Source organism: Thermobia domestica, chromosome 15, assembly GCF_964235325.1.
Source record: "Thermobia domestica chromosome 15, izTheDome1.hap1.1, whole genome shotgun sequence".
Lineage (NCBI taxonomy): Eukaryota > Metazoa > Arthropoda > Insecta > Zygentoma > Lepismatidae > Thermobia > Thermobia domestica.
In genome coordinates, this window is record NC_137468.1 from 90,334,407 (window position 1) to 90,350,174 (window position 15,768).

The 15,768-nt window shown below is 37.5% G+C and overlaps 1 protein-coding gene across 3 annotated transcripts in view; it reads left to right on the forward strand.

Annotated features, from left to right (window-relative positions):
- Positions 1-15,768, forward strand: part of LOC145671136 (UPF0415 protein C7orf25 homolog) — a 62,498-nt gene that overhangs the window by 16,258 nt on the left and 30,472 nt on the right. For all 3 annotated transcript variants that reach the window (XM_081739938.1, XM_081739939.1, XM_081739940.1), the window contains one exon: positions 13,461-13,555. In XM_081739938.1, coding sequence (XP_081596064.1) covers positions 13,461-13,555 — 95 coding nt within the window. The remainder of the gene's footprint in view (positions 1-13,460; positions 13,556-15,768) is intronic.

A 15,768-nucleotide genomic window follows, 5' to 3' on the forward strand; every position in this document is an offset into this window, starting at 1 on the left:
CGTATTTTAAAAGTTAAAACCATATACAAATAAACGAATACATAGAAATTATACAAAAGCTCATTCTAGCCCAAGATGTAACCACAGTATCCTCTTTTAACTTCTTTCAATCTTAACCATCATAGACATAGCCCTTATTTATGAAACATTTCTGATCAACCAACTATTTATATTTTTCATCCTAACAATATATATATATTGATCTGGGGTCCAAAAATTGTGATACAGCCTTTGGGACATTGTCGCGTTTTCGGAACAGCTGTTCCCGCAGGTGGTTGTCCATGCCCAAAAACAGGTAATACTCCAATGGGGCAACGTCCAGGCAATAGAATAGATGAGGCAGAAATTTTCAGTCCAATCACCTCTTTGGTCGCTTTTGCCGTGTGAAGTTTGGCAAGATCGTGGAGAAGAACTCCTTTTCTATTGACCAGTATTGCCTGCTTGTGGAGCAGTGCAACTGAAACTCTTTGCAGTTATGACGGGTAGACCTCGGCTGTTATGTTTTTCCGCTTTCTTGATATTTATAGTGGATTGTGCCAGCGCTGGTCCACCAAACACACAGCATTGACTTTTTTTGATGTATATCCGGTTTAGCTGTCAATGAGACCAAACTAGAAGTCGACCAATGATGTTCCCTCCTCCGGTTATCATACGTGACCCATTTATCGTCACATGTCAAGCTTTGGTCCAGGTCCTCTTTATTATGACGCGACACCAACAACGAGCTGATGTTCAACCGTTGGAGTTTGTTTTCCTTGGAAGGACGTGAGAAACTCTCTTGTTTATCTTCCATGTCATCCCAAGGTTATGAAGATGTGAATGGTCTCGTCAGATACTCCAAACCTATGTACAACTGGAAAGGTTTCTTATGACCCGACTATGTAGCTTACCGAGCATGTGACGGGCGCAGTACGCTTGCGCGACTGTGCACAAACACCCTTGTCAACAATAGTACGAACTCATATATTACATCTCACCGGCATAATCGTGGGACGTAAAACAAAGATTTCATTTCATTTCATATATTACATCTCATATGGGGAGGGCGTGAAAATAGTACTGAGAAAATACTGGTAACACACGTTGAACATGGTCGGAGATATGCACCTAGGAAAGTTTTGTAGCTTTTGGAGAGCGATAGAATTTTCTTCCCAGGCCACCCCTTGAAATCATCACTAGTTCACACAACTCCGAAAATATAAAAGCAGTGGATTTAATATAGCAATGTGATCTGAGGTATTGCTGTCTTCTTTCCAAGCTGTATCCTCCACCAAGGATTGAACCAGGAATCACGTGTATTGGTAAGTGTGTGTTTACTTTTCTCCTTTAAAAAGAGAATTTGCTTGTTTAATCAAAGTTATAGCAGATTTTACAGTGTGTTTGAATGAAGTGACAGAATTTATAACATATTTCAACATACAATATTGTTTCAATTTAATATATACACACAATGTATGTGCGTGTGATACACTCTGTCTTGAAAAGTCCATAATACAACGCTCAGTAGGATACCTTACTCTTAGTACAAATGACAAATGTGTTCACTTTTATTTCCAAACCGAAACAACTGAACAGAGAAACCAAAGACCAAAGTGACGTAAATAACATACTCAAGTGGTGATTTGATATAAGATCTTAAGGTCCTTCAATAGGCATTCCCGCATCTGGAGAATTTTGCTGTTAGACGAATGCGCCACGTAGTGGCACTTCGTATAACTCACACAAATACAGCAAACACAGAAGGGGTGCTGGTCAAAACTCATCCGGCCTTACCCCCTGGAGTCACATATCTTGTCCCTGTGCAGAGAATGGTGGTAAATTCTTGTCCATTATAAACCCTCTGTTCGATGTGTAGCCTCTGTCTGGTAAACATCGTTCTCTTGAATGATTTATACTACAAATTAGATGTTATTGGCTCTATATGTAACACGGGTCATAGGAAAACTTTCAATGCATATAGAATTATTCAATATAACAACTAACAGCAAAACGTTCATTTTTCAATGTAAATCACATTACACAGAGTTATACCTACGTATATGTGCAATTCTTATGTGGAAATGACTAGAGTAGCAAAGGACCGAAGCACATGAAAAGCTCCAGTGGCGTAGCCAGAAAACTCGTCAAGGGGAGATTCACAAAGCATTTATGCTGGAACTCAATTCTTGTATTCATATGAAATAACCAATAGTTTTTACTTTTACTACAGGTAAGCTTTCCATTTTATTCTCGTATGAGTCTCCTTCTTCCCACCTATGTCAACTACATAAAATACATTACCCAAAGTTTGTATATTATTATTATTATTATTATTTAAGAAAGCACGTTGCGCTACGTAAAGTCAACCTCCAAATTGTCCTTACATACCTTATTCAAAATAGTAGTACCAACTCGTAAACTTACCACTGGCGTATTTAGGAGGCTATCCGGCTCCAGTCCCCTCCCCGGCCCGAAAATTGTTAAAATTTGCTGGCACCCATAAGGAAAAATTAAAGTGCTTATTGACATATTGTGCATAGCCCTACGTCTCCTAAACAAAATCCTAAATATGCCACTGAAACTTACTCAATATTTCTGATAAAATATGTTATTGTATACATTACACTCTTTTACTTTATGAGTTTAATATTTCGACTTTTTTTCGTTACGTCCCTCTTCTAAAATTCACAACGACGCAATTTGAGTCATAATTTCAGCCTGTATGTACAAAATTTATCAAAAGTAACAAATAAACTTATCCGTAATGAAAATAAAATAAAATACAATACAACGCTGTTCATTTGGTTATATAAACCCTTCTATGTGGTGGGGAAACCGTTACTAAAATAACTAGGTGGCAATAACAACTTCGTACGTTCAGTGTTCTAGAACTAAACAGATCATAGTGTTTTATCGGTACCAAGAAAATTAATATGAGATCCAAGTATACCTAAAGTTGTTCTTTTCTCCAAGATCATGAACCTTAGATTACTCTTTTTATTTCTTTCCTTTTGTTTTCAAAACGTGACATTTCTAGTAGCCAGAAGGGAAAGTGCAATCCCAACGTTAGATTTTGTTGTACAAAAATCTTTGGAATAGATCGATCAATTCAAATGCTGGTTCCATCTTGATTTCTCTACGCGAGGAAAATTACCCAAATTGGTCTAGAATAGTCTTACGGTGGCGATGAAGTTCTACTTATTGCTCAGTGCCGTGCCGTGGAAAATTAGTACCCGGGACGAGAGTATACGACGGCGCCCCTGTACATATGAGTGAGGTCGACAGACCAGCCGTGAAGCGCCACCATGTTTGGCGGGAAGCGTAAGAAAATTTTCAAAAATAAACCCTGCTTTTCATTGGTTTTGAACACTTTTTATTATTTTTTCTTCCATTTTATATATGTGCACGCGATGTGGACTGGTAGTTCACAGTCTCTATCCTTTGTTAGCTGCCAGTCTTGATGGGCTTATAAACGACAATGGATTGTTGGAGTTAAAGTGTCCGAGTTCAGCTCGTGATTATACTCCAACAGAAGCGGCTACAAAATTGAAGAAGTTTTACTTACACATAGACTATTTCACCAAGGAGCTGAAACTGGAAAGTAACCATAATTATTACTATCCAATTCAGGGATAGTTACGAGTGACAGGTAGACAGTGGTGTGACTTCACCGTTTGGACACCAAAGGGACTATCCATTGAACGTATTCGAAGAGATGATCATTTTTTGAATAAAGTGTTTCCAAAATTACAAACATTTTATGTGTGTTATATTTTACCCGAGTTGGTGGATCCTCGAGTAAGATGAAGTCAGAAGATACAATTTCGTGATAGGAGGGATAATCTCAAATCTTAGAAGGAAACGTTGTTGGAGTCCAAAATACACTCGGGCCGCGGTGGCTCAGTGGTAGAGCGTTCACCTCTGGTGCTTGGGGTCCTGGGTTCGATCCCAGCCCCCGCCAAGTGAACTTTGTGGTGGACAAACACCGTGTGCGTGGGTTTTCTCGGGGTCTCCCGTTTGCTCCCACTTTCTTCATTCCACCATTTCATTCATCACTTATCATCACCGTCCTCTTTAGCCTACCCGGCATAACCGTGGGACGTAAAACTCAAAGATTTATTCCAAAATACACCCATGTAACTATGGGAAACTCATGCATCCTTTGTGCTTTTTTTTTTTTTTTTTTTTTTTTTTTTTTTTTTTTTTTTTTTTTTTACAAATTACAGTATACCCGTCTGCCTCAAATAAGATTTTAAAAGATGAAAAATAAACAGCAATAAATTTTACAATTCTTAAAAAAGTTATATTTAAATTTTCCACCACGGAACAGTTTCCATTAAAAAAAAAAAAAAAAAGCTGGTAGGCAATATTTAATTTAATACTATTTGAATATCACATGTAGAAACGTAAGAAGTACTGTAAAATGGTACGACTTTTGAACAATATTTTCATTTGAGAAACAAGTGAGTTTCCTTTCAAAGTGAAAAACTACAATAAGTAGCTTCCAAACTATGGGAATTCAATAATAAAACTGGAAGTAGTACATCTATAACTTGTTTTCAATAGAATGATCGTGGTGTTCTCGTTTGGCAGAATCCTGTTTCACAGATAGGGATTCCAACTGGTTTTCCACGTTCAGTGTTGCCATGTTTCGAAGAACAGAAAATACGCAATGAGTGTACATTCCCGTTTCGCAGAATGAGAGATGTAGGTTTTTGGAAAATCTGTACGGCACCTGAAGCACTCCGATATCTTTATTATGCGCTTAGAAATGCCGATACTTGTAATACATGTTCAGAAATTGATCCCTCGTTTGGAAGTTGATTCCATGGAAGCAAACATCATGAGTAAAAGATTTTTGCTCATTAATGATAGACAAAGGCAACTCTATTCCGAGTCGCACCTCTTTCTTCGACTTACATTCGATTTGTTTTCCTTTCACGCGAAAGAAGAGGAAATTGAGGTGAATTACTCGTCGTCATTTAGCTGCTAGGACACTTCTTCAGAACGGGAATAGGTAAACTTGGCAACGCTGTACACTGATTCTGCAAAACACCAATTAAACAGAGTGATAAAATAAAAGATAGAACCTGTTCCTCCGACTCTGTATCCATATCAAATTGCAATTACTTACCCGCTATCTTGCACTTCCGGTTTGAGTAAAAGAATATTCGTGAAAGTCGAATAAACTATTGGGACATGGAATCGGTTCCCAAAGCATGCTTTTAGCTATTTTACCATTTCTGTTCTATAGCGATGAAATGGGGAACAGTAAACGGCAATTTCTAAAACTTATGGTTTTTGAATAGTTTAACTTCGCACAACCTATTCTTGCGACAATGAGTACATTCGGAAAAAAAAACTGCTTCTTTCTTTCCGTTTTTTCACTATGACGACTAATATTGAAGCCGGAAGAGTTTTTTTTTTTTTTTGTTACCATTTACAATTTGAACAGAGGGTTAATGGAGAAGTTCATACCTACTGCTGGGATACTGAATCAAAGGCAAAAATAAACTGCTTGTCGTTGTCTCGTAACAAGCTTTGCTCTTTAGTCAATAGAAAACGGAAGAAATTGATAATATTTTACTATTTCTGGTTCTAGTAGGGAGCAGTCGTTCTTTCAGAAAAAATGTTCCAGGGGGCACTTCTGGTACTATTTTATTTATTATTATATTATAGACGTATTATTTTGGTCTCGTCCGGTGGTACTCTCAGAGTTCCGGGGGGCAGTGTACCCCATAAAACATGTCTGGAAGAAACACTGGTAGGGAGATGCGAGTGAAATTTTATCTTTTCTTGAGACGAAGAATCAATTCTACAAAACCGCTTCTTGCTATGTGTCACCATTTCTGTTCTCTGACGATCAAATTTGAAATCGGAAATTGTTAATTTCTACCACTTCCGGTTTGAATAGAGAATGAACAAAGAAGTTGAAACTTATTGCTGAGACACTGACTCAATTCCAAAAAACCGTTTATCGATATTTCTTACGGTTCTTGCTCTGATACCTGTTGACAGATGGACGTATAGTAATTCTATAATACCTATCCTTACGCATAGCATAATTCGGAAGTCTAAACCGTATTTTCGGTTGGGAGGTGGGTGTGGCTTCGAAGACATTTGAGCGAGGGGACATGAATAATTCAAACAAGGTCTCCGTAACGTTATTATTTCAAAGGTGAGCAGATTTTTAAAATAATAATAACACACTTCTATATGTTCTCTACTTTTCAGGATTTACCTGTTGAATGAAGAAATGATAAAAGAAAAAGGGATTTTCAGATCGTCATAGACGTGAAAAATGAGTATAAATATACTAAACTTCTTCGGAACAAACACATGGCAGAAAGTGTCTTGACCTGCTTCTCCTAAAAACAGCCCACCAGCTGTGACATCCCTCGACAAAGAAGGGCGTTTCATTCACATACAGGCCCATGCGACTTCTGTGAACTCCCACTGTTTACAAGCTATGAACAGAACACCTCGATAACAGTGAAAGACAATTTGTTGAAAACATGTCAAACAACTGTTTGCACACACTAGCGTCATATCATATTTTTCTTGATGGTAAGAGCGAGGAACGACTCCTATATAACCTGGGTAGATTTTCATACTATTTGTATATTATTGAACGTGTCCATGTCCCATAATGAGGTAATCGAAATTCCATGTGGATCGTGCACTCAGCCAGCAGCGTATCCAGGACGTTTGTGTGTGTGGATCCTTAGTACCGGATATACACAAAAATAACCAAAATAATAATATATAAATAATTACAAACATCAAAGCACATAATCGGAGCTAAATATGTCTGTGTGATTTGACATCCATTGGTGAATTACTGACTGAGTTATCGTGTCCAGCGTTTTCAACAATGGAGTGCTCACAACCAAAGGCGCCCATGTTGTGGTTTCCAAGGGGGGGGGGGGGCAGAAAAAGCGACATTTTAAATATAGTTTCAAATTTTGCTGTAACTATTCTAATAATCCTATAGGGTTTTCGATATTCCAGAGTACAATTTCCTCTACGGGGTGCGTGCACCCCACCTTGACCCCCTGATGGACGCCCTTGCTCACAACAATCGAAATAATTAGGAAATCAAAAGTTTGCACGGATAATCCACTAGATATTGTACTAGTACATACGTCTGCGTGATTTGAGATCTGTTGGCGAATTACTGACTGAGATATCGTGTCCAGCGTTTTCAACAATGGAGTGCTCACAACAATCGAGGAAATCACAATTTTGGACGGATAATGCACTAGATATTGTACTAGTACATACGTCTGAGAGATTCGACATCCATTAGTGAATTACTGACTGAGATGTAGTGTTCCGCGTTTTCAACAATGAATGGTTGTAAGAATGGAAATAATGATTAAATCAAAATTTTGCACGGATAATGCACTAGATGTTGTATTAGTGAACGTCTGCGTGATTTGAGATCTGTTGATGAATTACTGACCGAGATATCGTGTCCAGCGTTTTCAACAATGGAGTTCTCAGAACAATGGAAATAATAAGGAAATAAAAATTTTCAACGGATAATGCACTAGATGATGTATTAGTACATATGTCTGCGTGATTTCACATCCATTGGTGAATTACTGACCGAGATATCGTGTCCAGCGTTTTCAACAATGGAGTTCTCAGAACAATGGAAATAATAAGGAAATAAAAATTTTCAACGGATAATGCACTAGATGATGTATTAGTACATATGTCTGCGTGATTTCACATCCATTGGTGAATTACTGACCGATATATAGTGTCCAGCGTTTTCAACAGTGGAGTGCTGACAACACTGGAAATAATTAGGAAATCAAAATTTTGCGCTGAGAATGTACTAGAAGTTGTATTAGTACATATGTCTGCGTGATTTGAGATCCATTGATGAATTACTGACTGAGATATAGTGTCCAGCGTTTTCAACAATGGAGTGCTCAGAACGATGGAAATAATAAGGAAATCAAAAATTTTGCACGGATAATGCACTAGATGATGTATTAGTATATCCGTCTGCGTGATTTGAGATCCAGCGGTGAATTACTGACCGAGATATCTTGTCCAGCGTTTCCAAGAATGGAGTGCTGACAACAATGGAAATAATTAGGAAATCAAAATTTTGCACGGGTAATACACTAATTGATATATTAGTACATACGTCTTCGTGATTTGAGATCCATTGTTGAATTACTGACCGAGATATCGTGTCCAGCGTTTTCAACAATGGAGTTCTCAGAACAATGGAAATAATAAAGAAATAAAAATTTTGCTCGGATAATGCACTAGATATTGTATTAGTACATATGTCTGCGTGATTTCACATCCACTGGTGAATTACTGACTGAGGTAGAGTGTCCAGCATTTTCAACAATGGAGTGCTCACAACAATAAAAATAATTAGGAAATCAAAAGTTTGCACGGATAATGCACTAGATGATATATTAATACATATGTCTTCGTGATTTGAGATCCATTGGTGAATTACTGATAGAGTTATCATGCCCAGCTTTTTCAACAATGGAGTGCTCACAACAATTGAAATAATAAGGAAATCCAAATTTTGCACGGATTAGACGATAATACATTAGACGATATAATAGTACATACGTCTGTGTAATTTGAGATCCATTGTTTAATTACTGACCGAGATATCGTGCCCAGCTTTTACAACAATGGAGTGCTCACAACAGTGGAAATAATAAGGAAATCCAAATTTTGCACGGATAATACACTAGATATTGTATACACTAGATATTGTATTAGTACATATGTCTGCGTGATTTCACATCCACTGGTGAATTACTGACTGTGATAGAGTGTCCAGCATTTTGAACAATGCAGTGCTCACAACAATGGAAATAATTAGGAAATCAAAAGTTTGTACGGATAATGCACTAAATGTTGTACTAGTAGATTTTCACGCTATACATTATTCGTGTGCCTGTTCGCGACGCCAAGCTTTACCGGAATTTGAGTCCGACTGGAGTCGAACCTCGGTTCAGCTGAAAACGCTACAGATGCGAGGATTCGTCCGCTGGGCCGCCTGAATATTACTCCCCCTCCTACTTCACTCCTAGACCAACCCTTCAGTATCTGTGAATGCTACGTAGCTTGGTGTAGTCCTGTTTCATTGGTCATTTGAAATAATTTCTACCTTCCCATGCTGGAAGACTCCAACATAGGAATATTCAGACACAAGACGTTGTAGTGTGTGGAACGTGAGAAAACTATCATCGAGTTTTGTCTGTAATACAAACCTAAGAGAATAAACATGGCAAAAGCACCAGCTGTAGGCATCGATCTTGGGACCACATATTGGTCCGAGACCAGTCGGACTCAAACCACGGTAAAGCTAAGCGTGAAAAATGGCGCCGCGAACAGGCACACGAATAATGTATAGCATGAAAAATAGCGCATCGAACAGGGACTCGAATAATGTTTGCTGAAACAAAATGCCGCATCGAAATTGGGATTCGTGTTTTGGAGACAAAAGTGACGTTGCATTCATTGACCCGGTTCACTTAAATTAGATTATTTCACATCAAATTAAATATTTTTCCTTCCTAATTACGAAATTATGGAGTGTGGCAACACTCATGACATTGAATTTCCATTTCCGATAGTTTGAAATTTTCCTATTTATAGCGGACACAACAGTTTCAGCGGAACAACCCAGAACAACATAACTTCAAAAAAAAAAATCTGTCTGCTGCCTAATTTTTGCTTCAGGTCCTCTGCGTATTTGAAGCACAGAAGGGAGGAAAACACAGGTCAAAAAAGAAGAAGAAGAAGACTTCACAAATGATGGTTTACACACTAGCCTTTCTAAAAACGACAAGGGGTGAACCCTATGAACGTCGTAAAAAAAAGTAAAATAAAAAGTATTGACTACAGCTTAGAAATCGTTTTGTTTTCTTTCTGTCTACCTGGACTTGACTAAAGAAAAAGAAAGAAAATTAGAAGACAAAACTGAACGGGACACCGAAAAAGCAGGTAAAAATAAAAAGTACACGATACCTAGTAGCCTTTGCACTAAGGAACATCTCAGCGAACTTGGTTCTGAAGTACCTCCAACGCTATGTATTGTCAGTTATTGAAATGTCTCCGTGATTTGAGGTCTGTTGATGAATTACTGACCGAGATATCATGTCCAGCATTTTCAACAATGGAGTGCTCACAACAATGGAAATAATAAGGAAATCAAAATTTTGCACGGATAATGCACTAGATAATATATTAGTACATACGTCTGCGTGATTTGAGATCCATTGGTGAATTACTGACCGCGATATCGTGAATAGCGTTTTCAACATTGGAGTGCTCACAACAATGAAAATAATTAGGAAATCAAAAGTTTGCACCGATAATGTACTAGATATTGTACTAGTACATACGTCTGCGTGATTTGAGATCCATTGTTGAATTACTGACCGAGATATCGTGAATAGCGTTCTCAACAATGGAGTGCTCACAACAATGGAAATAATTAGGAAATCAAAATTTTGCACGGATAATCCACTAGATGATGTATTAGTGCATACGTCTGCGTGATTTGAGATCCATTGGTGAATTTCTGACCGAGATATTGTGCCCAGCGTTTTTAACAATGGAGTGCTCACAACAATGGAAGTAATTGCGAAATCCAAATTTTGCACGGATAATGCACTAGACGATGTATTAGTGCGTATGTCTGCCTGATTTGAGATCTATTGGTGAATTACTGACCGAGATATCGTGTCCAGCGTTTTCAACAATGGAGTGCTCACAACAATGGAAATAGTTAGGAAATCCAAATTTTGCTCGGATAATGCACTAGATGATGTATTAGTGCATACGTCTGCGTGATTTGAGATCCATTGGTGAATTACTGACCGAGATATCGTGCCCAGCGTTTTCAACAATGGAGTGCTCACAACAATGTAAATAATAAGAATTCAAAATTTTGCACGGGTAATGAAGTGGATGTTGTATTAGTACACATGTCTGCGTGATTTGACAACCATTGGTGGATTACTGACTGAGATATCGTGCCCAGCGTTTTCAACAATTGAGTGCTCACAACAATGGAAATAATTAGGAAATCAAAATTTTACAAAATAATGCACTAGATGATGTATTAGTGCATACGTCTGCGTGATTTGAGATCCATTGGTGAATTACTGACCGAGATATCGTGAATAGCGTTCTCAACAATGGACTGCTCACAACAATGGAAATAATTAGGAAATCAAAATTTTGCACGGATAATCCACTAGATGATGTATTAGTGCATACGTCTGCGTGATTTGAGATCCATTGGTGAATTACTGACCGAGATATTGTGCCCAGCGTTTTTAACAATGGAGTGCTCACAACAATGGAAGTAATTGCGAAATCCAAATTTTGCTCGGATAATGCACTAGACGATGTATTAGTGCGTATGTCTGCCTGATTTGGGATCCATTGGTGAATTACTGACCGAGATATCGTGCCCAGCGTTTTCAACAATGGCGTGCGCACAACAATGGAAATAATGACTAAATCAAAATTTTGCAAGGATAATGCACTAGATATTGTATTAGTACATATGTCTGCGTGATTTGAGATCCATTGGTGAATTACTGACTGAGATGTCGTGTTCCGCGTTTTCAACAATGAATGGTTGTAACAATGGAAATAATGACTAAATCAAAATTTTGCACGGATAATGCACTAGATAATGTTGAGATACGATAATGTTCTAAGTTTGGTTTTATTATTGCTTGAAATAAAGTAGTTATTGTGTTTCAATCCTTTTTTAATTTTCTAATACACTTGTATTGGCCGAGGGTTTCGCATCTAATGGCTCAGCTTCAAACTACTTAGAGGTATTGAAGAACCTTAATGTATTAAAACTAACCTGATTTGGCGTCGTCCTGTTTTAGAACCGAAGAGAGCTTGGACAGAGACTGAAGAACGGATTTTCCCATTTAAAACGAGACGGCTTCAACATTATGAACAGAATTTTAAAGTTGAAAAGAAATTAAAAAAAAAATAATGGTCTTTCTTTTAAAAAAACGTCATGCTTTTACTGAAAATATGTCTGGCATTCAATAATATTGACGTGATAACCCTAAAGTAATTGAAATTTATGCTTACCGATTACTATTCAATATACACACCTTGCAATCTTAAGCATGTCGTTCGGAATACTTGTTCGAAAGGGCACTTCAAATTACATGCCTCCGTGTGACTATTGTCATTGGTAAGAAACAAATTGGTTCCTCTAATTTTTCGTTAATTTTCTGTTGAATGTTAAAACTTCGCTGAATCTAAAGCAAACATATAAAAAAAAAAAGAAAAAAAAATCCGTGGAATCTTCCTCAAAGAAAGACTCCCTGCCTCACATTTGACCATTGTGTTTTTGAGCATTTTTTCCTCCTTCAGGGAAAAGCATCTGGAAAGCAGAAAGCAATTCCACATGCGTCAGTGATCCTTGCATCCCGTTCAATAAACCTTTATTCATATGTGTGTCACCAAAGTTTACTAGTTTGTGAAATTCTAAAGATTAGTACCAATGATCGCAGTTGTAGGAGATATTTGCTTTGGGTGTATAATATTTTGTGTGCGTGATAGTTGTTGCTGCAATCGTGACAATAAATGTAGATATTGAAATAAGAGTATCATGCAGCTATAGTATTATTTTTTAACGTATGAGCTGGCAACACTACTTACACTCAAGAAGGAGAGAGGACCTGCCTGTTGACCAGAGTCACAAGAAAAATTCTCTACAATACAAGCTCCTGGCAGGTCTGATGAGGATTCTGCTTGATTTCCTTCTCCACCTGGACTTTGTGGAGGGCGGAGGCTTGTTTTCAAGGCTACCGTCTCCGGAAGAAGCGGCTAAACCATTTTTGAGCAGTCCGTTCACTCGCTGACGCCTCTCTAAATGCGGAGCATATTCTTCTAGCGGCCTCTGCAGCTTTGTTTCCCAATTTGTACTTGTAAAGCAAATAGGCTTCAAAATATCCCTTTTCAAGGCATGTTCTTTCGAAGATTGTGCTTCCTACAAAACTGATGGCAAAACATGCGACGCAATGAACAACTCTACTAAATAATATTTGAAAGGAATGTAAACATATGACATCATCAGAATCAATTTGACCACAGTAACGCGACCAAAGTAATTTTTTTTTAAATAACTTTCTTGGTTACCTGATACTTATATCAGTCAGGAAACTGTCACATTCACTATATTCTCTCGACTTGAGCCTGTCAGAATATCACCTATTCGGGACCTTGAAGAAACCTTTGTGCGGCCATCATTTCGCAGACTGAAGGTCTGCAACCAGATATTCAAGAAAGAAAAAAAAAAAAAGTCCAAGAATCTGACACATCGGTGGTGCAAAGGTTTAAAGAAAAATTATACTAAGGAAGTGGATATTTAAAGAAGTTAATACTCTGTAATGTTGTAACATGTATGCTATTAAAATATATATTATGCAATTTTGTTATAGGTGCAGGTGAATTTGGCCAGCGTAGTGTATTGGATTATGCACAAGAATATGTAGAGTGTGCAAAGCAACATCCATTTTTCTTCACAACTCCACAGGTAGGTATATTATAGTACATAATTATATTGTTTATATTTACAAATTACAGTGAAACTTCTATATAGCGGACACCATTGGGGAACGTAAAAGTGTCCGTTATTGAGAAATGTCGGAGAAAAGCTTAGGATGCTACGCAGTACGAATAAAGGTGGCTATAAACACTATATATGGCTATTAACACAAATTAAGACGGCAACATTTTTTTTTAAATAATAGAATCATGTACTTACGTTTTTTTTGTGTATTTGTTGAAAACAAACTTGTTTCTACAGTACTAATACAGTATGAGCTTTTGAAAACTGTCTTTTATAGCGTATAGTTCTTTCATTGAACTACTTTAGGGCAGATCCAGATGGTTTTAAAAAATCTTCTATCTTTCTTTGAACTACAATATCCTTTGCAATTGTCTTCTCAATTTGTGATTCAAGTGATTCCCGCTTCATCTTTTTTGTTTAAAAAATAATGTTTTAGTCTTCTTACTTCTTTAAGAGCTTGTTTACTTGTAAAAGGAGAATAGTTCGGTTCGACGTCATCTTCATCTTCTTCTCCGTTCTCGACCTCATCATCACACTCTTCCTGCTGAATATCTTGTACCAGTTCAGCGATGTCAGTTGAAACATCTTCAGTGTAAAGTACATCATCAAAAGTACCATAGTCTTCACATTCACCAAATGGCTCTAACAAACGACAAAGTTCACGTTTATTTAGATCATGTTTCTCGACATTGTCATCAAAAACTGAACCATGGTCATCCTTGTAAACAAATCCTGCCTTTTGGCCACAGTTTCTCACAGTAGTAGAGGATACTTCCTTCAAGGTTGAAGATATCCACATAATTGCATCCAACACACTGATGCATTTTGCCAGCTCATATACAGATTCAACACTGTCCATACGAGACAAAATATGTCTCAACACTTTTTGTCTATAAAGAACTTTAAACTTGTAAATAATCCCTTGATCTAGGGGCTGGCAACACGAAGTTGTGTTCGGTGGGAGAAAGACTAGTTTTACATTTCGTAAAGTAGCGTTGCAATGGGAAGTGGCATTATCCAAAAGCAAAATTACTTTCCTCTTTTCCCTTCCCATTTTTCTATCAAATGCTTGCAACCGATTAGTCATGATTTCCCTTGTCATCCAGGACCGTCTATTTGAATACCACAGTACGTTCAATTTACTTAAATCTATTCCCTTGAAACACCTAGGTTTTTCAGCTTTAGCAATAATAAGAGGCTTTTCAAATTCACCTTCCATGCTGACACACAATAGGACAGTAAGTCTTCCTTTTGAAATTTTTCCTCCTGCACATTTTTCACCTCTAAAACACATTGTTTTACTGGGAAGAGCTTTGAAAAAAGAGTCTAGTCTCGTCACAATTGAAAATGTTTTTCTCTTCACAGATTTCGGATATCTTTTTGCGCCACTCCGACACAATGTTTTCGTCAACTGAACTTTATTCACCGCACACATTTCGAAAAGAGATATTGTGTCTAATTCTAAATTTGTCAAGCCATCCTACGGATGCTTTGAAATCTCGAAATCCTAATCGCTTTTTCACGGATAAGAGGTCCACTCACTAGTATACTGTTGCTACGAGCACGACAAAACCATTCAAAAGTTAACTGGTCAACTTTCAATCCAGGCGTGTTTGGAAAAGAGCGTTTTCCAGTAGGGTTTTCGTTACCAGTCCATAACTGAAGAATTCCCTTTTTATTTCTTAAATATCACTGATTTGTGTCTTTCCAATTTGAAACCGGCGACCCATGTCTCGCACACTAAGTTTCTCTTTTTCATAGACATTTATGAACTCGACTTTCTCACTCAATGTTAATCGTTTCCGTTTCTGTGGCATTTTGACATATGCGTTACAAACATCACAAGACACTCACAACCTTTTTTTGTACACTCTATGGCTGGCCTTTTAAATACGTAGTTAACTTGCAGTCAGACGAAGTGAAATACACGAGACGTAATTATATTATCCGAACAATGCCGATGAGGGCTTCCAAACAATGTGTACTAAGAAAAAGAAACATTTACCATATAGTAGCCCATTGTTGCTTGAAATATAGAAAGTGGAAGATTTTTTCTTGGCTGTCCATTATTTGGAAGTTCTACATAGGTGCTGGGAAATAGATTTCAGTGTCCGCGTCCGTTATTGAGAATGTCCGCTATTCAGAAGTTACCTTTCTATTATTGTGCAATGTATTTC